General features: G+C 37.1%; 1 protein-coding gene across 1 annotated transcript in view; it reads left to right on the top strand.

The window, feature by feature from the left end:
• CFTR (CF transmembrane conductance regulator) overlaps positions 1-23,643 on the top strand; it is a 151,802-nt gene extending 128,159 nt beyond the window's left edge. The window contains exons 23-26 of the mRNA XM_063101034.1: positions 12,770-12,859; positions 21,303-21,475; positions 22,072-22,177; positions 23,443-23,643. Coding sequence (XP_062957104.1) covers positions 12,770-12,859; positions 21,303-21,475; positions 22,072-22,177; positions 23,443-23,643 — 570 coding nt within the window. The remainder of the gene's footprint in view (positions 1-12,769; positions 12,860-21,302; positions 21,476-22,071; positions 22,178-23,442) is intronic.
• The last annotated feature ends 2,587 nt before the right edge of the window (positions 23,644-26,230 follow it).

The raw sequence follows: 26,230 nt of genomic DNA, 5'->3' as shown, positions 1-26,230 counted from the left end.
AGATAGCATTTGTCCTTGATCTGTCACAGTGAGGTCCCAATCCAACCTATGAGAGTCTAATGAGAAACCCAAAATTACACTCATTGTCATAAGTCAGAGATCAAAGAAAGAAAAATATAACCAAAATGATAAATATAGGTCACTAAATATAGTCATGGATTAAGGCACAAGCTAGTCAGGGAGTACCGTGGGTAATTATGGCAGAAAGTTGGGCCCCCAAGACCTGTTGTGGCTACTTCCATTATATTGATGTATACTTCTTTTTTTCCCTACTCTCACTGCTGTGCTTTTCTCCATGTCTTTTTTTTTAAATATGTTTTTTGCTTTAAACTTTATTATTATTATTATTATTTGTGTGTGTGGCTGGCTGGTATTGGAATTTGAACCTTTGACCTTGGTGTCACAACACTGAGCTCTAACCAATTGAGCTGACTGGCTAGCCTTTTCTCCTTGTCTTTTTCCTTGCATCCCTCCATTATATGTTGCACACAAACTTTTTACAGAAGCATTTGGATTTTATGAATTTTGGATTTTTTTACTCTAACTCTGAAACTCCAACTTCCCAAATGGGATCTAGAACCTTGTTTATAAATCACTCATGGAACTTCTGATATGTCTTGTATTAGAATTACCTGTCTATTTGTTTAGTTTTCACTTAGTGCTGTAAAAAATCTTCAGACAGTCTAGTTAAGGAAGAGAGACTTAAATAGAAAATCCTCAGCAATTGAAGCAGACCAGCAAAAAAGAATGTAATAGAAATGCTAAGGAAAACATAGCTTTTTTTCTCACTATTTTTTCTCTCTCTTATAGAGGGCATAACACAGTAACTTGCATGATAGGTATTAAATATACACTGTTTTGTGCCTACTCACTAAATGCTTGATCTCTTTTACAGGGGATTGCAGTTCAACTAGTGTCTAGGTTTTAATCTGTGTAATCTCAGGCAAATTATTTAATTTCTCTGTGTTTCAGTTTCCTTGTCTGTAAAATGTATATAATGGTAGTAACTTACTTCACTGCATTTTTGTGAGGATTGAATGAATTAATACATGTAAAGTATTTAGACTCCTTACTGGCACATAGTAATTACAATACACCATTGTAGTGGTGGAGGTTATTATTCTTTACAGTTCTTTGAGGATTGGGGATCATGTCTCCTTCATCTTTGTATTGTATTGGAGATATATATTATAGGAATGAACAAATGGGTATGAACAGTTTCACAAGGACAATGATAATTAAGGTGGGCCATAAAGGGTCATGCAGTTTGTAGGTTTTAGGTTTGGGGACGTGGTGTTGTGAAGAGGGTATTCCAAGATACTAGGCAGGAAGGTTATGAACACGTGCAAAGATGGGAACTAGAATAAAGTTGAGGGGCAAAGGGTCAGGGAGGCTGCATGTTAGGGAGTATTAGGAGAAAGAAAGACTTGACAAGTACCAACATGCTCCAGTGAGGAATGGTTGACTCTTCTTGAGTGAGGAAGGGGCTGCTGAAAGGGTGGTAGAGGATTGTGCTGCTGCTGGCAACACGTGGAGGATAGACTTCGGGTGTGTGGAATGAGAAGCAGGAAGTGGGCTATGGAAATCTCCACCTGTGATCTGATAAGAGTCTGGACTAAAATGAGGAGGTCAGTGAGGATGGAGTGCTGAATTCAAGGGAGAAGAGAAGAATAACTGGAGTGGACATATGTACAACACAAGTTTCCTATTTCTGAGCCAAAAAGTTTGAATTTTTTGATAATTTGATCAGACCACGAAAGTATTTTCCTTTATGCCCTCTGTGAAAAAGTGTTTACTAAAAAGGTGTTGTATAAAAAGGTTGTGAAGCATTAAATAATGCTACAGAGAATAAAAATTTGAATATCCTACATGCAGTCATTTACATGCAAATATATGACATACGCATTAGCATTATAAAATATTCTAAAGTTTTCATAAACCTTAAATAATTTTGACTGGGAGATATTTTATTCATCTTTTTTTTTGTAAATGCAAGTAAATGGATTTTTAAAATATTTATTATGAATATTCATGAGATACAAAGCTGATTGTCCCACCTCCTGCCCATGATGTGGGGGCCAGATTCGTACTGGGGGCATACCCATTAACAGAAATTACTTTTGTACCCTTTGTCCTCTTCCAATTATCCCCAAACCTCCTTCCCCATCCCCCTCTCCCCTCAACTCCAATTTGTTTCCCTAGGAATGTTCCCTCCCTCTGGTGGATCATGGGACTACTGTGGTCTTTTTTCCTGCCTTCTTTCTTAGCTCCCACATATGAGTGAGCACATGAGGTATTTATCCCTCTGTGCTTTGCTTGTTTCACTCAAGTTTCTCCAGGTTCATCCATGTTGTTGCAAATGGGAGTATTTCATTCTTTTTTATGGCAGAGTAGTATTCCATAGTGTATATACACACCACAGTTTCCTTATCCAATCATCTATTAACAGACATTTACGTTGTTTCCATATCTTGGCTATTGTAAACAGAGCTGCAATAAACATGGGAGTGCAGGTATCTCTTTGACATGATGATTTCGATTCCTCTGGATATATACCCAGAAGAGGGATTGCTGGATCATATGGAAGATCTATCTGTAGTTGTTTGAGAAACCTTCAAATTGTTTTCCAAAGTGGTTGTACTAATTTACATTCCCACCAACAGTGCAGTAGTGTTCCCTTCTCTCCACACCCTCGCCAGCATTTGTTATTCACCGTCTTTTTGATCATAGCCAGTCTAACTGGAGTGAGGTGGTATCTCAATGTGGTTTTAATTTGCATTTCCCTGATGACTAGTGATGTTGAGCATTTTTTCATGTATCTGTTGGCCATTTGTATGTCTTCCTTTGAAAAATGTCTATTCATCACCTTTGCCCATTTTTTAATTGGGTCATTTATTTTTTTCCTGTATAATTGCTTGAGTTCTATGGATATTCTGGATATTAGTCTCATGTTGGATGCATAGTTGGCAAAAATTTTCTCCCACTCTGTAGGTTGTCTTTTCACTCTGTTCATTATTTCTTGTGCTGTGCAGGATCTTTTTAGTTTGATATGGTCCCATTTGTTTGTTTATTTATTTATTTATTTTGCTGTTTGTGCTTTCAGGCTCATGTTCATAATGCCTGTGCCCTGACCTAACTGCTGAAGCATTTCACCTATATTTTCCCTTAGTAATTTTATGGTTTTGAGTCTTATACCTAGGTCTTTAATCCATTTTGAGTTGATTTTAGTGTATGGTAAGAGGTGCATATCTAGTTTCATTCTTCTACATATGGATATCCAGTTTTCCCAGCACCACTTGTTGAAGAGGAAATCGTTTCCCCAATGTAGATTTTTGTTGTCTGTGTCTAATATCAAATAGCTATAAGCCTGAGGTGTGATTTCTGGGTTCTCTATTCTACTCCACTGGTCTGAATGTCTATTTTTATACCAGTACCATGCTGTTTTGGTTACAACAGCTTTGTAGTATAGTTTGAGGTCTGGCAGAGTTATGCCTTCGACTTCGTTTTTTTGCTCAGGATTGCTTTGGCTATTTGGGGTCTTTTGTTTTTTCCATATGAAAGGTAAGATTGTTTTTTCCATTTCTGTGAAGAATGTCATTGGTATTTTGATGAGGATTGCACTGAATCTATAGATCACTTTGGGTAGTATAGACATTTTCACAATGTTAATTCTTCCAATCCAAGAGCATGGAATATCTTTTCGTCTTTTTGTATCTTCTTTAATTTTTTTCAGAAGTGGTTTGTAATTCTCATTGTAGAGGTCTTTCACCTCCCTGGTTAAATTGATCCCTAGGTGTCAAATTTTTTTGGTGACAATTGTAAATAGACTTACTTTCTTTATTTCTCTTTCTGTTAATTCATTGTTTGAGTATATGAACGCTACTGATTTTTAGGCATTTATTTTGTATCCTGCAACGTTACTGAAGTTATTAACAAGCTCTAGGAGTTTTTTGATAGAGTCTTTAGATTTTTCTATATATAGTATCATGTTATCTACAAATAGAGAAGTTTGACTTCATCTTCTCCAGTCTGGATTCCCTGTATTTCTTTCTCTTGCCTGATTGCTCTAGCTAGTACCTCCAGTACTATGTTGAATAGAAGTTGTGAGAGTGGACATCCTTGTCTTGTTCCTGTTCTTAAGGGGAAAGCATTCAGTTTTTCCCCATTTGGAATAATACTGGTGGTGGGCTTGTCATAAATGGCTTTTATTGTGTTAAGATATTTTCTTTCTACACCTAATTTGTTGAGAGTCTTTATCATGAAGGAATGTTGAATTTGGTCATATGCTTTTTCAGCATCTATTGAGATAATCATATGGTCTTTGTCCTTAAGCTTGTTGATGTGATGTATCACATTTATTGATTTTTGTATCTTGAACCATCCTTGCATCCCTGGGGTGAATCCCACTTGATCATAGTGTATAATTTTTTAAACATGTTGCTGTATTCTAATTGCTAATATTTTGTTAAGGATTTTAGCATCTAGGCTCATCAAGGATATTAGCCTGCAATTTTCTTTTTTTGTTGTGTCTTTATCTGGTTTTGGTATCAGAATTATGTTGGCCTCATAGAATGAGTTTGGGAGAGAAGTGTCTGTTTCAATTGTTTGGAACAGTTTCACGAGAATTGGTATTAACTCCTCTTTAAAAGTTTGATAGAATTCAGCTGAAAAGTCATCTGGACCCAGACTTCTTTTTGTTGGAAGATTGCTAATTACTGCTTCAATCTCCTTGCTTGTTATTGGTCTGTTCAGGTTTTCTGTCTCTTCTTGGTTCAGTCTTGGTATTTTGTTTGTTTCTAGAAACTTATCCATATCTTCCCAATTTATTTTTTTATTTTTTTATTTTTTTGGTGACCGGTAAGGGGATCATAACCCTTGGCTCCCTTGGCTTGGTGTCGCCTGCACCGTGCTCAGCCAGTGAGCGCATCAGCCATCCCTATATAGGATCTGAACTGGCGGCCTCGGCGCCCAGCACCGCTGCGCTCTCAGTGCTGCACTCACCCGAGTGAGCCACGGGGTTGGCCCCCAGTTTTCAAATTTGTTGTCATACAGTTGTTTATAATAGTCTCTAATGATACTTTGTATTTCTGTGGTGTCAGTTGTAATGTGTCTCTTTTCATTTCTGATTTTTGTTATTTGGGTCTTCTCTCTCCTTTTTTTTAAATCTAGCTAATGGTGTGTCTATTTTGTTTATCTTCTTGAAAAATCGACTTTTAGTTTTGTTGATCTTTTCTGTTGTTTTTTGGGGGTCTCTATTTCATTTAGTTCTGCTCTGATCTTAATTATTTCTTTCCATCTACTAACTGTAGCTTTGGATTGTTGTTGGTTTTCAAGTGCTTTGAGGCATAGCAATAGATTGTTTATTTGGAGTCTTTCCATTTTTTTGATATATGCATTTATTGCAATAAATTTGTCTCTTAGTACTGCTTTTGCAGTATCCCATATGTTTTGGTATGATGTGTCTTTATTTTCATTAGCTTCTAGCAATTTTTTGATTTCCTCTTTAATTTTTTCTTGGACCCATAGGTCCAAGCCTATTATTCAGGAACCTATTGTTTATTTTCCATGTATTTGTATAGCTTCCAGCAATTTTCTTATTGTTTATCTCCAGTTTTAGTCCACTGTGGTCTGAAAAGATTGTTGGAATGATTTCAATTTTTAAAAATTTGCTGAGACTAGATTTGTGACCTAATATGTGGTCTATCCTGGAGAATGTACCATGAGCTGAGGAGAAGAAAGTGTATTCTTTAGCTGCTGGGTGAAGTGTTCTGTATATATCTGCCAAGTCCAGTTGGTCTAGTGTGTAGATTAGATCCTGTATCTCTTTGTTGACTTGTTGCCTGGAAGTCCTGTCCCATACTGAGAGAGGGGTGTTCAGATCACCCACTATTAATGTACTAGGTCCTATCACCTTCTTTAGGTCTAAGAGTGTTTGTTTGATAAATCTGGGTGCTCGAGTATTGGGTGCATACATGCTTATGATTGTTATGTCTTCTAGCTCAAGAGTTCCTTTCATCATTATATAATGGCCTTTTTTGTCTTTTAAAATGTTTTTTGGTTTAAAGTCTATTTTGTCCCATATAAGAATAGCTACTCTTGCTTGTTTTGGGGTTCCTTTTGCACAGTATATCTTTTTCCATCCCTTCACTTTTAGTCTGTGAGTGTCTTTATAGGTGAGGTGAGTCTCTTGAAGACAGCATATACTTGGGTCTATCTTTTTAATCCAGTCAGTTAGTCTGTGTCTTTTGAATGGGGAGTTTAGTCCATTCACATTTAGAGTAATTATTGAGAAGTGTTGTTTAATTTCTGTCATTTAATTGCTACTTGTTTAGGTGGTTTAAATATCTTTTGATCATTATTTCCCCTTTTATTTCTCTTCTTAAAAGTTAGGGAATTCAAGGTGGAATAATTTAGTTTCTTTCTCTTTCTTGCTGGCATTTTTGTTTTAACTGTGGGTTTTTCTCTTTCTTGTGCATTTGTGATAGTGGTCACCATTATTCAGATTCCAGATGAATGACTCCCTTGAGAATTTCTTGCAGGGCTGGTCATGTGGAGATGAACTCCCACAACTTTTGTTTGTCTGGGAAATACACTATTTCTCCCTCATTTCTGAAGGAAAGAATTGGTAAAGAATTGGTTTAGAAGTCTGCTGTTAGTTTGACAGGGGTTCCCCTATGCATTTCTCTTGCTGCTTGTAAAATTCTCTCTTTGTCTTTGAACTTTGTGAATTTAACTATAATATGTCTTGCAGAGGATCTTTTTAGGTTGAATCTGTTGGGGGACCTTTGAGCTTCCTGGATCTGAAGGTCTGTATCTCTCCCTACACCTGGGAAGCTTCCTGTTACTATTTCCTTGAGTAGGTTTTCGATACCTTTTCCCTTCTTCTGCCTTTCAGGAATACCCACAATTTGGATGTTAGACTGCTTGAGATTATCTGCTATCTCTCTTAGGCTTTCTTCATTATTTTTAATGCTTTTTTCCTTTTTTTGTCTGCCTGAGTTATTTCAAAAAGACCATCTTCAAGCTCTGAAATTCTTCCTTCTGCTTGCTCTACCCTGCAGCTCAAGCTTTCAGTTGTGGTTTTTATTTTGTTGAGTGAGTCTTTCATTTCTAGATGTTCTGCTACACTCTTTTTTATGGTATTAATCTCTTTGTAGATTTTCTTCTTCATATTCTGGATGTTTTTTCTTGTTTCATTGTGTTCTCTAATTGAGTCTTCCTTTATTTCTTCAAGGTTTCCTAAGATCATTGCTTGAAATTCTTTTTCAGACATTTCAAGGATTCCCTGTTCCATGGAGTCTGACTTTGGGGCATTACTGTATCCTTTGGTGGTGTCATTTCTTCTTGATTGTTTGTACTTCTGGTGTTTTTTTGCTGATGCTTGGTCATTTGGTAGGGGCTTTGCTTCTTCTATTACACTGAGGTTGGCTGTGGAGTAGCCTTGGTTGCTACTGTGAGGGGTGAACTGTCTTTGCTTGACAGTAGGTGTGGTCATACTTATGTTAAACCAACTTGGGTCCTGTTTGGGACTCTGTGGTCATAGAATGAGCCCCTAGTGCATGGAGTTCTGCTGGGACAAACTCGGTGGGTTGGATCTGTAGGCTCGTGCTCCCCCCTTGGTCTGAGGCAGGATGAGGGGCCACGTGGAGCCTCGTGGTACTGCTGGCTGGCACTGGCGGGCTCATCTGCATGGCTCTGGTTCAGGGCACCGGAGCAAGGCCTGGAGCTCCCCCATTGCCTGGGTCCAAGGTGGCGGGTGAGGGGGCCGCATGGACTCATGTGGTTCCACTGCCTGGATGGCGCCAGCGGGCTCACCTGTGCTGTGCTGGTTCGGGGTGCTAGGGTGGGGCCTGGAGCTCCTCCCCTGCCTTTTATTCATCTTGATCTAGCTAATATCATGTTTTTAAAAGCAGCAGAATACTTATTTTTAAACATTCTGTAATGCAACTTTAGGATCTTGGTTTGTTGGTGTTGGATAATTTTTATTGCACAGATTCAATTTATAAGAAAATGTTGCAGACATTGTCAGAAAGGTAGATAACAACCACTGTGATACTTATAAGCACTTGGGCCACATTTTTAATAGAATTATACATGATGTATATGTGTGTGTGTGTGTGTGTGTGTGTGTGTGTGTGTGTGTGTGTGTGTATTTCCTTCTGAGCAAAACCAAAACAGCCCTATATGTTTAAAGATAAAGACTCATTCATCCCACATATTTAATTTATTTTACATTCAGCCACCACAGAAGCCAAATTGCTTTTTTGTTTTTCATTTGACATGCAATGCTAAAGCATAATGCCTATTGCAGAAGTACGTGAGCAGCTCTGAGAACTCTGTGGAGGCTTAGCTGTTTCTGTTGAGTTCAGGAGTTGAGTCAGCTTCAGGAAAGAGTTTAGTCATATGCTGAACTCTGGTGCTCTCTTTATTCTTCCCCAAGTCTCAAGAATTGCTCTTTATACCATACATGACATTAAATAAATACCAAATATTTTCACACCCTAACTTTCCTATTTGTGAACACTTTCTTAAAAGAGAGGTAGAGGATCTTGTGATTGATAGTTTCAGGTGTATTTTTTGCTGCACAATCCAGCTGACTGTGCCACATTGGCTAAGCCATGTGACTTCTCAGTGCCTTGGCTGTTTCATTTGTAAACCAGGGAAAAGGACTTAGGTGAACTCCCAGGACCTTTCAGCTTTGGAGATGAGTTTGTGGAAAGTTCAAACAGTTTAGAAAACAGAACTAGGACACCTGCTGGCACCCCAGAAGCAAGAGAGTGTCAGATACTATTTGTAATACAGGAATGAAATGTCTGGTTAATTGTATGAAATTGTATTCTAGCTGAACCAGTTTGCTCAGTTAATTTTTGTTTAAAATTAAAGGAGCACTTACTTCATTACCTTATACTAGACAAAAAACTAAAGACCTACAGAATTTCTGAATTGTGTTAAATCCACCACACCTAAAACTTTTGGTGTCTGATTTCAACAAATAGCTTTCTTCCTTCATAATTTTGAATTTATACCTATTTTAGATAAAAGTCATATATTAGCATATATTTGATAAATAGTTTATATAAAGTATTAGACTATCATGAGTTAAAGTTAGGCAAACCACTTCCTGAGCAATTATAAAAAACAATGTGTTTTCCTTTAAAGATTATGATTCTTATAAACATTTGGACCACATGTTAATAGAACCATACATGGCATGTGTGTATATGTGTGTTTATATATGTACATATATATATATTTTTTTTTCTCTTCTGAGACAAATCAAAACAGTAGGTTTTAGTAGCTATTCTTTCAGAAGGACGAAAAATAACATATGCTGAATTCTGACTTTAATTTTTTTATATTTTTACTTTTTATCTCCTGATCAGCCTATTCGTTCAGGCCACATTTATTGAGCAAATGTTATGTACAAAGCTTGTGCTAATGACCAGGTACACAGCAAAGTTATGTTCTAGTAGAAGAGATGGACATTAAAAACAAAATGCTCACAGACACATATATAATCTTAATATTCACTATAAACTATGAAAGTTAAATATAGGTGTTAAGAGGGACCTTATTTGGTTTTAAGGGTCAGGAAAGATGCCCCTGAGGAAGTGACATTTAATTGAAACCGGAAGGATGTAGTTGGCCATGGGAAGAAGGAAGGGGGTGAGATTCCCAGGAAGGAAGAATAAAATGTGTAAACAGGCCGAGGAAGTGAAAGAAAGCCAGTGTAGCTGGAGTGAAAAGGGGAAGGTCGTAGAGAAGGGAACTGAATGAGCCAGAAGAGATAGAAGGGGCTAAATCATGTAAGGTATTGTAGTCCATCTTAAGCATATTACACTTTGCCCTGAGTGTAGTGGAAAGCCGTTGAAGGTTTTTTAAAAAAGCCTTTTAAGGTTAATGAAATGATCCAATTTATACTTGTAGTGAATTTCTCTGGTTACTAAATGAGGATGGACTGTGAAAGGGAAGCAAGAGTGAAAGGGAAGGAATCAATTAGGAGATTCTCACAGTGGTCCAGGGAGAGATATTGGTGGCTTGGACTGTATGGTGACAGTAGAGATAGAGAAATAAATGATTTACATATATTTTGGGAAAACAGTCCACAAGACTGATGATTAATTTCATTGGAATAGATTAGGGAGAAAGATAAATCGTGATGATTACCATGTTTCTGGATTAGGGACATGAAGGTGCCATATACTGAGCTGGGGAAATGTAGAGGTAGAGTAGATTTGCAAAGAAAGGTGGCATTTCCCATTTTGCAGAATGCTGAGTATCAGAGAAGCTGGGTTCCTGTTCACAGGCATACCTACCAGGCCAGAACTGCATTACTATGACGTCTTTGCAAGCCACATTGCCTTTGATAACTCTGTGTCTGCTTTGATGCCACACCTTTGGACTCCACCCACAGTCCTCTATGATAGTGGCATTATTCCATTTGGCCAAAGCAAGCATTCCTATGGTGTGCTTCCACTGGATATGTAAATCACATAAAACCTTCAATTCAGATCCTGCATAGGAAGAGGAAGCTAACCTATCCAGGAACTGAGCCTGCAGCTGGAGAGATGGATAACAGTATTTAAATAAAGACTATGCTGATGTGCTCTCTATGCGCCCACTGGGCTGCTCCTGCCCACCTTTTAATCTTTCCTGAGATCCAAATCAAGGGGAAAAAATCTGGCCTACAAAGGACTTGAAGCATTTTGCTGTGGTGGTGAGGAGCACCAGTTTCGAGACAAACACTCCTGTGTGAATTTTGGCTCCTACTAATCTACTAAGTGACTTTGGGCAAGTCACTTAACTTCTTCTCCAAGCTGCTATTTCTTCTCAGCACCACACTCTCCCGAGTGAGCCACGGGCCGGCCCTCCAAGCTGCTATTTCTTTATGTGCAATAATAGGATTTATCTCATTAGGTTGATACGAGGATGGAAAGAGATAACACATGTAATGAGCCTGTCTCAGGGCATGGTGCATGGTAAGCCTGCCATAATAGCAGCTCTGTGTCTCAGCCTCTAAGTTAATTAGTGTAGATAACTTTTTGAAGCACATAATACTAATACTTGGTTAACACTCATGGTTGTCATTTCACCTTCTCAATAATGATAGAAACATTTTATATAAAGAACCACAATATAAAATAAAATATGTAAAAAACAGTAAATGGCAAAATTCTATTGCCAAGTCTTTGAACTTTAGGTACTAAATGAACTCAATTGCTAAAATAATGAATTGACTCAATTCTCAGTGCTACTTCTCGTTTAATTTTCCTTAGTTTGTCAGAATTCCCCAATAATGCCCTTAGTCTGCTCTCTTTAGCTTATTTGGAAATTACTTTCATTTACTTAAAAGCTTGAAGGTCAGTGCAATTATATCCCTCATGTGTCTTATGATCATATGAGTCATATATTCACCTATGTCCATCTTTTCCCCCCCTTTTTTTGCAATCTGGCCTTGCAACTTATATCTACTTTTGTAAAGTGATGTCAGTACTCCTCAAGAAGGTGATTTTGATGCAGGTTGAGAAATATCAACATAAAGCTTCTGGTTGCCCTTTCCAGAAAGTTCCTGAGATATTTGGCAATAATTTTATTCTTTATATATGGCTTATAAATTACTATAAGCCATTAATTATGCCCTGGGGGATGAGGACTCTAACATGACCCTCCTTGAACTTGGCTGCCTTGGTGAGGATACTTTCCTTCTTCCTGGAGGCACAGGCATCATTAATCTGGAGCTGACATGCCTTGTGCAGTTGCTTACAGACTAGATGGACACTGAGCATTCTCTCTCAGTCTAAGGCAATTTGTGAAAACTAAGGCTTCAAGAAATTTAGTTTTTAATTCCCCTTAGTGTGTGTTACTAACCAAAGGCAAAAGAAGAAAAGGCAAAGAAAAAATAATTCTAAACGTTAATCAAAAATATTTTTTCAGTTCACCTATATGCACAGAGAGCTAAATATTATTATTAGTACCAGCATTTCCCAATAAGACTGTGATTTTTAAGACTTTCTTTTAATCTTGTAGGCAGACTTAAGTGGACAGTGATATGGCACCTAGACTGTTTCAGAGTGATAGCTGTGCAATGCTCCTTGCAGAGAATTAGATTGTCATTTTGTCACCTCATCAGAATCAGTCATATCTGCCTCTTTTCTGGGACAATCAGTTAAGCAAATATTTGATTTCCCCTCTTTTACTGATTTATTTCTTGTGACTGCCTGGTCTTATATGTAGAGGTGTGCCTCAGTTAATAGACCAGGTGAACATTTGTGTTTGAATAAATGTCTAAGTTAAAGCGATTTCAAAATCCCTTAGAAAGCTAAGTTTACTAAAGAAATCCAAAGAAAATACATTAACAAAATGAAAATTTGTTCTAATAAGTTAATTATAACTCATAAACTTACTGTTTTAAAAATTTTTTAACTTTATATTACATTTGCTTATAATAAGGAATATTGCTAAGAATAAAAATTTTTAATTTCCCACAACTTACAATGATCTCAATTTCTTTATCCTAAGGACATTGGGATTAGAACTGTGTTCATGAGGGGCTTCAAATGTTGCTAATCTATTTTGTTTCTTTAAAAAACGATACAAAGCAATCATGATAAAATACTAAAATTTAAGAAAACTGGATGGTAAGTACATAGGTGTTTGTTAAATTATTTAAAAATATTTTTTCTGCTCAAAATATTTCACAATAAAATAAGGGAATAAATAAGATATCTAGGTTATTCATGCTTTCTTTTTCTTTTCTTGATTGCTGTAGAAAGTATTTATCTTTTCTGGAACATTTAGAAAAAACTTGGATCCCTATGAACAGTGGAGTGATCGAGAAATATGGAAAGTTGCAGATGAGGTAAGGATGCTAACTGAAATAATTTTGAATGAGGTAACTCATATACATACAGAATAGTTGTTATAGCTGAGATAATTTTACACATTTACCTTTGTATGTGTATGTGTGTGTGTGTGCACACAACTTTAAAATGGAGAACCCTTATATACCTGGAGCACCCAGTACTTTTGATTAGACATCTCCCTCTCTCTTCAGTAGTAAGGCTCCAACTATCAGGCCCTGACTTAGCCCATTCTGGCTGCTATAACAAAATACCATAGACTGGGTAGCTTATAGACAGCAGACATTTATTTCTCATGGTTCTGCAGGTTAGAAAGTCCAAGATCAAGGCACTGGCAGATTCAATGTCTGGTGAGGGCTTGCTTCCTCACAGAGGACTATATTTTAGCTGCATCCTTACATGGCAGAAGGGGTGAGCTAACTCTCTGGGGTCTCTTTCAAAAGGACCCACATATATATCATGGATCGAGGGTAGAGCCCTCATGATCTAATCACCTCCCAAAGGCCCCACCTCCTAATACCATCATCTTGGGGGTTTAGGATTTCAACATATGAATTTGGAGGGACACAAACATTTAATCTATAGCAGGACCCACAAATAGCATTACTTTGGTCTTCTTCCCTAACCAATTTGATTCAATAAGACATGAACTAGCGAGACCCAAACACCTACAGTGCACTGGGATTATCCCTGATGTAAAGAATCATCTCTCCACAGCTTCTCATCTGTTTGCTCTCTGGGTACTGAAGCTCTCGCTGCACAAGGAGGAGGCTTTAGTTTGTTTGACATGCTTCTCTGGGAAACAGTGGGTTAGCAGAAGGATGGTGCTCATGCTAGAGCACCTGCAGATGACTGTAGTCTTCTCTGGAAGTCACCAGGAGTATTCTGCCTTCGGGGAATATGGCTATGAATGCTACCAGGCAAAATGCCACATGACCTAGATGAGGCATATGCCACCTTTTGAAGTCATTAAGACACCATAGAGGAAATATATGGATTAAAATAGAACCAAAATTCCTGAATTACACCTTATGCTTATCCAACAGGTGGTTCATTATAATTGAAGGCATTATACAGAGGAATTTAGGATGGAGGACATCTAGACTGAAACTCTTGATTCCCTTAACAGGGTACCCTATCTGTAAACTGATAATTCATGGAATATAGGCATGATATTAAATAAAGAGGGAACATAAATTGTTCCGTTTTGTTAAACTTTGAGGTGTAATTCCATAGCTCTGAATGGTGGAAGAATAGAATCATGAGACCTAAGACTGTTGAAACTAAAAGATCTGTTTAGAGAACAATTTTATTCCCCTATTTCCTGCACTTTTGGTTGTTGCAGCCTAATTTCTGTTTATCCCAAATGTTCTTCCCTTTTCTGCCTCCCTTCAGAGTAGACTTTGCCAGGAGCTTTGAAATGTCTGTGAGTGTTAAACACTTACCCGTTGAGTGCCCAACCTTAACATGCCCCTAATAAAATTCACTTAGATTAACCATTTTCATTATCAAAGTTTCCTTATTACCCAACAAACACAGGGATTTTAAAGAAAACATTAACTAAATTGCAAGTAATACATTTTAAGATCTTTGATGTAACTTCAGAGAGTGAGCTATAGGAACACAATGCTGTGGGAGAGAAACTTGGGAAGGAAGACATTAGACTTTATAAAATTGGCAAGTATCACAAGGTCAGAATAAAATTTACAGGAAAGCAGGATCATAAAATAATCTAAAATATTAGAAGACATGGTTATGGTTTTAAATACTAATATAATACAAAAATTTTACCTGTCTAAATTTTTATTTGATCAGTTCATATTTAGGTATATCTTTTACTGATCCCCGTTTTAATAATTTGCTGTTTGTGAACAAAGTGATGATGTTCCTGTAATGTACTTTAAGTAGTAGTGATGAGTTTTTATTGACAAGGCTCAAAAGTAGAATCCAAACAAACAAGCAATAGCCTAGAGAAGCAGAAAAAGGGATTTGGGTTTAAAAGTTATAAGGCCTAGGCTTTAGTTCTATATGGTTGGTCATATAATTTATCCAAACAGGAACATTTTGGGGTGTGTCAAATTCTAAGCTGGAAAGGACACTGGGACAAAAGGTGTAAAGCAGGACTGTCTGGGGCAAGCTGGAGTGTATGTAATCTCACCTAGACTTCTCTGTAACCTGGGTGTGACTTGTGTCTCTAAAGGGAAATGAAGTAATGAGATAACCAAACACCTGAACGTTATCCCAACAGTATCTCCTGCATAATTCCCCCTTCTCCCAAATGGAAGTAAAAATACACACTATGACAATGCCAGGCCAAGAGGCACTTTATTTCTAGCTTGGGCTTGACCCCAAATTCCAGAGTGGAACCTTATCCTTGCTGACCTGGATTAGATTTTGTGAAGTCATGGAGATTTGTGCCTACTTACCAGCTCGAAGGCTTAGAACCAAAGCTGGCCCACACAGCCCCCTTTCCTTTTATGCCCTTGGCCCACAACTTCATCTTGGCTATGGAAGAATTTAAAGCAAGGCTAAGGAAGAAAAAAGTTTCTATCTAGGATCTAGAACTGAGGTGGTCTAATTTTCCTATCCCCAAACGACTCAGGCACAGACAGTTTGCCCCCAGTATTGTGCCAAAATGATGTTATCAGCTGCATATACCAAAGAGAATCTCAAAAGAGACTGAATCCTAACAGGAAAAAAATGGACCCCTAACATGTAGCCCATAGGTAGGCCTTGTGGATGGTGTTCAATAAATATTGATTGAATGAATGGATGAATAAAGGATTCTTTCATTTCTTGTGTACTATATCATGAAAACAGCCTTGTGATTGATACAGAGCAGACATTACCACTCCCATTTTAGTAACGAGGCTACTGAGCCTTGAGGAGTCTCAGAGCCTTGGCTGGGATTCCTGGTGGGTGCAGGAACAGAGCTGCATCTCTGACTTCTGGTTCACAAGCTGTTTCACCCGCAAGCTCTCTCAGCGTCCTCCATAATATAAGCACCATGTCTGTTTGTTTTAGAATGAAGGCTTTTTTGGTTACTGTTTGCTTTTTAGATTAGTTATAAAATAGTTTCCATCCTTACACAGTGATAGTCAGGTAAGACATTTTAGAGAGCCAGCTAAAATAGCAGAAAGAGTGGTCTTTTAAGTTGACAATTTGCCCTGAAAAAGCTGCAGAGGAGCAAAAGGAGTGTCAAAAGGAGTTGAGAGCGTCTATTTTTATAACCGCCCACTAATGGACTATTCAGACAAACCACAGTTCACTTCTCTGATTTTTTTCATGTTTCCTTGTCATAAGAGCAAACTATTGCACCATAACAACATTCCAGAGTGCGGCAATAGCAAAAGTCAACATTTTGAACAAAATGCCTGGTGCTTTACAGACTGTTAGGCGTTTTTTAGTTTGATATGTCACAAAATAAAATTTCTTGTTTCTTAATAGCATTTTGAGAAGTACATTCGATTTGTCAGCTCAGTAGCATAAAGCTGACAAATTCTTATATCCTAAAGTTCTTTATATTCACAAATTGTCGATGAGTTTATTTAAAAACTTTTTAATGCTAGATTGGAATGAAAATAATTAGGAAAGTTTAGATTCTAGTAATTTTGAGTTTATCTTAGTTTGGACAAGACTGAGCTAAAGTTTATTTTTAATATATTGAAAAATGGTTTGTGATGATAGTATTAATAAGATCATATTGGGGATATATATGTTTATGAGAGTACTGCAAAAAGTTCATGGAAAGATTCATATTATCCTTTTTTGTGTGTGTGTACGGTTTGCATAATCTCCTGCTAGAGATTTTATTTATTTATTTGTCTAAAATTTTTTATTAAAACATTGATTATACATATTTATGGGTATAGAGTTATATTTCAGGATGTTTATGCAATGTGTGTTGACCTATTCAGAGTAATTAACCTATTCATCAATGCAAAACTTAATCATTTCTGGGCTGAGCCCGTGGCGCACTCGGTAGAGTGCTGCGCTGGGAGTGCGGCGACGCTCCTGCCGCGGGTTCGGATCCTATATAAGAATGACCAGTGCACTCACTGGCTGAGTGCCGGTCACGAAAAAACGACAAAAAAAAAAAAAAAAAAAAAAAAAAACTTAATCATTTCTTTGTGATGTGCACATTTGAACTCCTCTCTTCTGGTCATTTGGGGGGTTTTCCTTCACTGTTTTGCTGGATTCCATTGTTTTCTCCTAGACAGTCTACAGGTGACTATCTCCTTGTTGCTTTGGACTTTTTGCATTAGAAGCAAGGGCTGGCTGCTTCTAGTCAGCCATCTTGCTGGAAAAAAAAAAAAGGATTATCTTTTAATTCTATTTTTCCATGAACTCTTTGAAGTATCCTCATATGTGTGTGTGTGTGTGTGTGTGTGTGTGTGTGTGTGTGTATAAAAGATTCTGCTGCAAAAGATCGCTAAATTAGATGATCTCTGTAGCAATTTCATTGTCTTTTCTTGTGTGTTTATGTGCTCATAGCACTTACCTTTTGGAACAGCAATTTTCTTTTTATTGTATTTCTCCCCATCTGGACCATGAGTTCTTTCAAGACAGGGCCTATGTTATTCATCTTTGAATTCCCAGGTTTGTCATAGTACCTAGAATTTAATAAACTCTCATTAAGAATCTTTTGAAAGAATACATAACTAAGCAGTCATTTATATCCAAATAAACAGGCAAATTTAAGCCATTCCTAGCAGCACATATTACTTGGTAACAATAACTGTATCTTTTCAAAAACAATTGCTAGTCTATCTTGCTTCCTATTTTCTACCCAAATCCTATCACAATATCTGGCGGAAAACAAGTGCTTAATAAGTTTGTGAAATGTGCATTGACTTCAAAATTTAGTCTTACTAGTGTATATTGACCTTTTTCTAGTGAATATGATTGTACAAGATTTTTACTATACTTCATAATGAATAAAACAGTGAGATAGAAATGTTGCAAAATACCCCCTACATTAGTCAGTCCTGCTGTCATTCATTTTAAAATTCTGTTCTCTAAATATTGACAGTGATATATATTTAAGTATTTAATTATTTACTTGTAGTAAAGAGTTTCATCTGAGGAAAAGCACAGTTTGCTTTTATCACAGGAAAGTGCAAAGTACAACACAGTAAAGTAGCTTTCCTAGTATGGTCTTAGGAGATTATTGTGTGATTGGTATGAATATAGAGGGAGAATACTACACTCTTACCAAAATGTCAACCCTGTTACTATGAGTATGGTTTAACTTAATAGTATTGCAGTACTTCCTGCTATCTTACTTCTCAAGGCAACTTGGGAATGGAAAATCTTACAAACCTTATTGTTGCACTAGGACAGTGTTTTAGTAACCGATCCCATGGCCTTGAGTTTTCCCAGTCTCCAACAATGCTAATTGTTACCATGTATTATGTGCTTACCATATGCCGTACTTTGTGGCAGCTTATTTCCACAGATTTTCTCATTTAATCCTCATAACAACCCTTTAACATCAATACTATTATGACCTCCATATGAAGTAAATGAGACGTAAAGTAACACACCTGACATAATCAGCAAATGAGTGGAGGAGCGTGGATTCAAAGCCATTTGTTTGACTTCAGAGCTCTAGTTTTTAACAAAGACTTTTCTTGATGGTTAATTTAACTAAAAAAAGAAAATCTTCAAATGCTGCCGATTGATCTGATATAAAGTACTGACATCTCTGCCAGTGTTAGGGAACTTCTAATTTTGTAATTTGATTTTCGGAGGATCTTTATACAGTCTTGAAAACTCACTGGCAAAGCAATATGAATCAGATCATACTCTGTAATGGCATAACTAAAACCAGCAATCATTCATTCATCCTTAAGTTTTGATTCACTTATCATTCTTCAAACTTCTGTTTCTTTTGTTTGACCACCAGCATTCAAGGAGCTCAGTACATATTTGGTGAAAGAATGAATGGATGGGTTGAGGCTGACAATATGTCCAGCCTTGGCACTGGGGACACAGACCTGAAGACCACCTCTTTATCCTCAAAAAACTTACAGTTTAACATGGGAAATTTGCAGAAGTATTACCATGACTTGGTGTCTGACTTCCCTAAGGGATGATCAGGGATATCCAGGATACTCCAGGCTGAGCAGTGGCACAATCCTGAGAACATGAGGTATATAGGGAAGGACATGCTGTTTGGAGCTGCTGGGAATGAGTGTAGGGGGCTCGATTCTGGATGCCTTATATGCCATGTCAAAGAGCTCAGATTTTATTCTACCAGGAAGAGAACTACCACAGGAGTTAAAACAGAGATGATATGGTCAGACCTGCATTTTAAGAAGATCCCTGGTGTGTTTGTGTGGTGGATTGATAATTCGACCAGTTAGAATTTGCAAGATGATGATGGCCCAAACTAGGGTTACTTTCATAGGGTTGGCAAAAAGAAGAAGGATTTAAGAAGTAGTTGGAAGAAGTCCAGGGCTGGAGACAAAGATCTGAAAATTATTAGCTTATAGGTGGTCATTGATACCCTAAAAATGACTGAGATCTCAGTGGAGAGTTTGGAGAATTCAGGGCGAAGAAAACTAATATTCAAGGGACAGGAAGAGATAATAGGAAGTTATTGTCACAGAGTGTGTAGTTTTTCATAAGCCAAGGAACAGGTGTTTTAGGAAGAAAAAATGTTCTGTGGTATTAGGCAGTGAGACAACAGATGTATACTGATTTTTTGACATTTCTAGGTGAAAAAGTGGGTAGATGTTGAGTGATGGCTAAAGGAGAACCTGGAGGCAAGAGAAGGGTTTTGTTTTTGTTTTAAGGAGGGAAATACCATAGCAGATTCACAGGCTGAAACAATAAAGAGCAAGAGGTTGAAGACAAAGACACAGGTCCCCTAACTCTCTGCCCAATGTCCTTTATTCACATTCTCTTGCATCCCAGAGTAGTTTTATGTTTGAGTCTTCAGGGACACATCAGAGTGATCCCCCTTGTCTAATTAATGTGTTTACATTCCCTACTATCTCAGAAACCCTTTTCAAACTTTAATGAATTCTGACAAAGTGAGATTAATGAGAAACCAGTCAAGAAATAGAGAATTGTCTGCAATGTACATGATGGACACACAGTTCATTTTTGCTGAAACAAAACAGTGATATGGGCCATTTCTGAATTCATTTCTGAAAACATAAGATTCTTTCTGAAGGCTGTTATCTCATTCTACCTATATTAGAGTTAGGTGGGAGCACATCTTGCATCCTCATATTAAATTCCAGACTCCTCAAGGGCTACAGACAGTCTTCTATATATCTCTTTAGCCTTTATACACTCAGCAGTACTTGGCAAAAAATAAACATTTAATGCACATTTATTTGAATAAATGATAAGAGCCCAAGACCAGTAATTTTTGTCTTATTTTGATAGCATAGGTTTCTGTATCTCACTTACATTTACAAACTTTTCTTTATTACTGTCCAGCTTAAAAAAATAAGCCATTGACCCTTATAATCTATAGCCCAATATTTAAGAGTCTTTAAATCCCCTGGTAATACATCACTATTTTAACTCCATTTTTTAAAAATATTTCATAGTTTTACCAATTTCTTACAATCAGTTTTCATGAATTGAAAAGATGTGTAGGTGAGTTGCCATATGTAATTCTGAAAACCTCCCCAGTTGATTCTTTATGAAATCTTTCATCCTCTATTATGCCAGAGTAGAGGATGGCAGGTAACATAAAGGATGGGAAGTATGGTGCCATGTCATATCTTTCCCCTTTTATGCTACCTTCTGTCCTCTACGATCTACACAGGATGTCATGATGGAGTAAATAACTGCATTCTATACATATTATCTTTTCCAGCATATATTCAATTGTATTATAAATACAATCATGCATTACTTAACAATGGGGATATGTTCTGAGAAATGCATCGTCAGGTGATTTTGTCATTGTGCAAACATCATAGAGTGTTCTTATACAAACCTAGACAGTATTGCCTATTTACACACTTAGTTTATATGGTATAGCCATTATAATCTTATGGGGCCACCATCATGTTCATGCTCATGGTTGAATGAAACATTGTTATGTGGTGCATGACTGTACTAATATATGGCTTTATGAACCCTAAACCTTGCAGGAACCATGTGCTCTTTATCATTTCCTCAATGCCTGTTGAGGTACCTGGCACAGAATAGGTACTCATTGAAAGTTTTCTGAATGAATGAAGTACAGAGCTATAACAAGTCATAGACTAATCTTTTATAGCTGCCAAGATTATAAATAGACTATTGCTCAAACAAACTCAAATAGTGGGAGTTGGGGTGGGGGTTGATATGAAATTTAAGCCTTCAGAATACCTATGTTTATTTTTAGATCATCAGCCTCTTGAGTGTTTTTAACCATGTGGTATCTGAACTACCTTCTCTATGAACAGTGTTTTCCCTCTTTCTTTTCTGCAGGTTGGACTCAGATCTGTGATAGAACAGTTTCCTGGGAGGCTTGATTTTGTCCTTGTTGATGGGGGTTATGTTCTGAGCCATGGCCACAAGCAGTTGATATGCTTGGCCAGATCGGTCCTCAGTAAGGCAAAGATCTTGCTGCTTGATGAACCCAGTGCTCATTTGGATCCAATGTGAGTTTCAGAAATCCTTTTAGTTAATAGCATAGGGGAGCAGAATCATTGAGACCTACTTCATATTGACACAGACTTCCATTATGCTGACATGTCTGCAAGTGGGGGACTTCCTCCAGACATGAAATAAAAGTCACTATTTGACATGACTACAAGTGCTTATTACCCTGTATAAGAGGCCTGTGTTCTCTTTCGAGAGTAGTTTGGAATTTCATATAAACTATTCCCCCTGTCAAAACATGATGAAATATTTAGTTACATGGGCATAATCTAATCCTTATGATTTTTGTTTATATCCCATTTATTCCATAAACATATTTATGTAAAATAGTGAACTACCGGTGATTCTACATAATGAAAAAATGTACTTATTTATGAAATTTTATTCAAAATATTTCTCTTCTATTTATTTATAGATACTTAGAATCTACCCCATGGCTGGAAAGCTGACTGTGACTAACTCTGTATCAAGATTATGTTAAAAGTATTTAAAGAAAGAATTAATTTAAAGAACTAAATTGATAGAACAATAGGCATATTATCAAGAATAAAGGCAGTTCTCTGATGTTATATGTGGTATTTTCTTTCTTTTCTAGAACATACCAAATAATTCGAAGAACTTTAAAACAAGCATTTGCTGATTGCACAGTAATCCTCTCTGAACACAGGATAGAAGCAATGTTGGAATGTCAACGATTTTTGGTGAGTCTTTATAAATTTACTCAAGATCTCTTTTCTCTTGTCATTCTTAATAGCAATCTCATACATGATAGTTACTGTAAATTGCAGCAATGTACACATTCTTCCTTAAAACATGTGACATACATCCATCCAGCTTTACTCAAAATAGCTGCACAAGTTTTTCACTTTGATCTGAACTATGAGGTGAGATTGAAATTCATTAAATCTAAAATAGCAGCATATTACTAAGTTACATTAATAAATTGGTTATCTATATTTTTGAGCTCTTTATTTGGTGACCAAATCATAAAAAATACTCTACTTAAAAAAAAAGAAAAAAAAAGTTTTTCTGGTTCTTTCAATAACTAAATCTCCCTTGGATGGGGTCCAGCAGGCTTGGTTGTCTTACGATCTGATTTATGGTTTTAATGTTGTAGTTGAGGGGCTCATTTCATTTTCCTAGTCATTATTTGGAGCTCTGGTCAGTGCCTCTCTGAACCATTGTGCTTTCAAAACTGTCACAGATTCCTTCAAGTGATGTTTACAAATTCCCCCTGGTTTAGTCACAAGGAAGTTCAGAGGATGATGTATCACGTCATTTCTGTTAAGGCTTTTGAGCCTCCTGGAGGTAAACGCCTTCCTTACTGAAAGATTGTTATTACCATTATTATTACTAAGTTTGAAGTGACAGATTAGGGGGACAGATTCACAACCTCTTGCCCTGCCATGGATAAGTTCAGGAGGTTGGTTAAAGCCCTCTGTCCTCTGGCCTTGCGTTTGCTCAACTTTGACATGCAAAGGAGGCATATTAAACTCAGGCATATCCTCTTCAGTTTGAAATTTTTAAGCTTCAGATCCACCACTGTTGGAAGAGGTTCAACTCTTTCATGGTGAAGTGGTCTTCTACCCATTTTTAAGATAATATCTAAGGGATCTAACATTAATCCTTGTTTTCAAAGCACCCTCAGTTCCTCTAAAGTTCCCTAAAGAAGTGTGTTGCCCAGTACCATAATAATTTTTTTAAAAAATCTTCCTGCTGCTACATAGAAAATTACAGCTAATTTCACAGGTGGTAGAACCTCCTTAAAGCAAGAGGACACAGCAGTTAAATGAGATATACCTGACTGTTCAAAATGCTAGGCTCTGGATGCTATGGGTTTGTTTGGGTTTTTTTGTTTGTTTGTTTGGTTTTGGCTTTTATTTTCCTTTGACCCTATGCTAGTTTCTGTCTGTGTTCTGGTCCGACCTGCCTTCTGTCTGAGATCTCATTAACAGCACTTCCCTAGGTCATAGAAGACAACAAAGTGCGACAGTATGATTCTATCCAGAAATTACTGAGCGAGAAGAGCATCTTCCAGCAGGCCATCAGCTCCTCGGACAGGGTGAGGCTTCTGCCTCACCGGAACTCGAGCAAGCACAAGTCTCGATCCCAAATTGCTGCTCTGAAGGAGGAGACAGAAGAAGAGGTGCAAGAAACACGGCTTTAAAGAGCAGTGCAGATGTTTGCATGGGACATTTGCTCATGGAGTTGTAAGAAGAATAGTTGCCTCTGCCTCAGAAAACAAAAACGAATAATGATTTTTAAAAGAAAAAGAAAAAAAAAACATTTTGGTAAAAGGAATTGAGGACGTTCATATGGGACTGGATAAATAGCTTCTTGGCAATGGTGAAAGGTACTTCAAATCCATGAAGATTTACCACTTCTGTTTTGCAAGCCAGATTTTCCTGAAAACCCTTGCCCTTTGGTAGTAGTTGGAAGGGCAGCTATAAATGTCAACCAGTTTAGTTGTTCAGCTTATTGTTTAGTGAAACTTGTTAATTTGTATCATTGGAGAAGAACTGAAATCATACTACTTAGAGAAATGATTAACAATAACTGGAAACTTTAGAAGTTTATGTAGATTTATATTCCTTTTTCTCTCCTCTCACCAAGATATTTAGAAACACATCTATATTCTCTGCTAAGCATTCTGGCTGTCTCATTTCTAAGCAAATATTAGAATGCTGCAGGAGTCACAAGACGGCTCTTCAAAATATGCCCCATTCAACATCTAGGGATCAGTCCGGAAAGAGAAGTTCTAGATTCTGGAAATCAGGGTTAGTACTGTCCAGCTCTACCAGAAATCTAAATAATTCATATTATCAGAATACATCCCTTATCTGGGAAAAGGGTTGTTACAATCCCACATAGGAGACAGGATAGTTCCCTTTATGTGGTAGTTGACATACCTTTCCCCAGCCTCTAGAAAGCACCAAGCTCATAAGACCTCTGAACTGGACGATGGCTAGAAAAGTGTGCTAGGGCAAATTGGTTCAGGAAGACCCTTCTCACCACAGAAGCACCAGGTAGAGAGTGTGTAGGTAGGTAGGTCATGGGCAGTGTGGGTAGATACACTGAGTAGGAGAGAGAATAGGAGACCCCCTGAAGAAGAGTCAATCATGAATTAGTTTTATATGCATCTGTTTTATAATTTTGTGATGAAAATGAAATTTTCTCTAGGATATATTTATTTTAATAATGTTTTAAACTCATATATAGCAATGCTGTATTTTGAGAATGATTTTATCATGAATTATATTTGTATAAAAGAATTTTTATATTTGAAATGTTGACTTTTTATGGTACTAGCTATTTTTATGATGTGTTAAAATGGGGGGGAAGAAAACCTAGGGTGATATTGAACAGGGATCACAAATCACCTTTACAGTGTGAAGAGAAGCATCTGGGCTGATGCAGATATTGCACACATCTGAAAGACTTTTGAGCAACACACAGGTCCTCTCTGACATGCAGCTCTGAGAACATGGTACCACAAGTCTGACTACTATCACTGCCTTCCCAACTCCAAATGAATCCTAAGAAGATTGCATTATATTTATTACTGTAAGAAAATATCATGTGTCAATAAAAATCCATATATTTGTGTGAAACTTAGCTGTTTTCAGATGTGTTCATTAATTGTTTCTCTTTAATCTCTTACTCCAATCCCTAAGCTTCATGGAACACAAAACACAAATCTTTCTTTTATCTTTTAACACAAATAGCCTCTTTGAGAGTCCCACATGAATTAGGACACAAATATTAAAGTTATCTTTTTAAATTGTGGTAAAATATACATAACAAAATTCATCATTTTACCCATTTTATTTTTATTAAAAAAATTTTTTTTTGGTGGCTGGCCAGTGCAGGGATTGAACTCTGTTGTTATTAGCACCACATTCTAACCAACTAAGCTAACCAGCCAGCCCCCCCTTCTAACCATTTTAAAGCACAGTTCAGTGGCATTATATATATTCACATTGTTACGCAACCGTCACCACCGTTCATCCACAGGACTTTTTTTCATCTTGCGAAACTGAAATTCTTTACTCATTAGACAATAATTACTCATTCTCCTTACCCCCAATCCCTGGCAACCATCAGTTTACTTTCTGTCTCTATGATTTTGACTACCCTGAGTACCTCATAGGAGTGGAATCATATAGTATTTGTCCTTTTATGATAGGCTTATTTAACTTAGCTTAATGTCTTCAAGGCTCACCGACACTGTAGTATGCATCAGAATTTTCTCTGTTTTAAAGACAGAATAATGTTCATTGCATGTATATACCACATTTTGCTTACCCATTCATAAATCAATGGACACTTGGGTTGCTTCCACCTTTTGAATATGGTGAATAACACTTGTACGAACATGGGTGTACAAATATCTTTTCATGTCCCTGCTGTCATGGCTTAGGACACTTTTGAGGTTATTTGAGTTTTAAAATGGAGGCTTATAGAATACAAAAGATTTATATTCTGCAAGTTTCTATGTGTTTCTTTGAAAGCTTATTCAAAGAGCGGTAACTACCTGATGGCTCTTGATCAGTGAAAAAACTTCATCAAGGAAAATACTATTTCTGTACTAGAACCTGGGTGGCTTTTCTTTGCCCAAATTCCTGTTTTAAATTGATGAGGCTTCTTTGGTCCCCTTTTCTTCCTTGTGGAGCTTCTTCTTGAAAGCCACAGATGCTGGCATGTGGTAGACAGACAGTAGATTCCTACTGAATGTGAGGGCCCTCTGGCCCTGT

This window comes from Cynocephalus volans, chromosome 6, assembly GCF_027409185.1.
Source record: "Cynocephalus volans isolate mCynVol1 chromosome 6, mCynVol1.pri, whole genome shotgun sequence".
In the NCBI taxonomy this organism is placed as follows: domain Eukaryota; kingdom Metazoa; phylum Chordata; class Mammalia; order Dermoptera; family Cynocephalidae; genus Cynocephalus; species Cynocephalus volans.
Note: the sequence above shows the minus strand (reverse complement) of the source record. Positions and strands in the feature narration are given on the sequence as shown.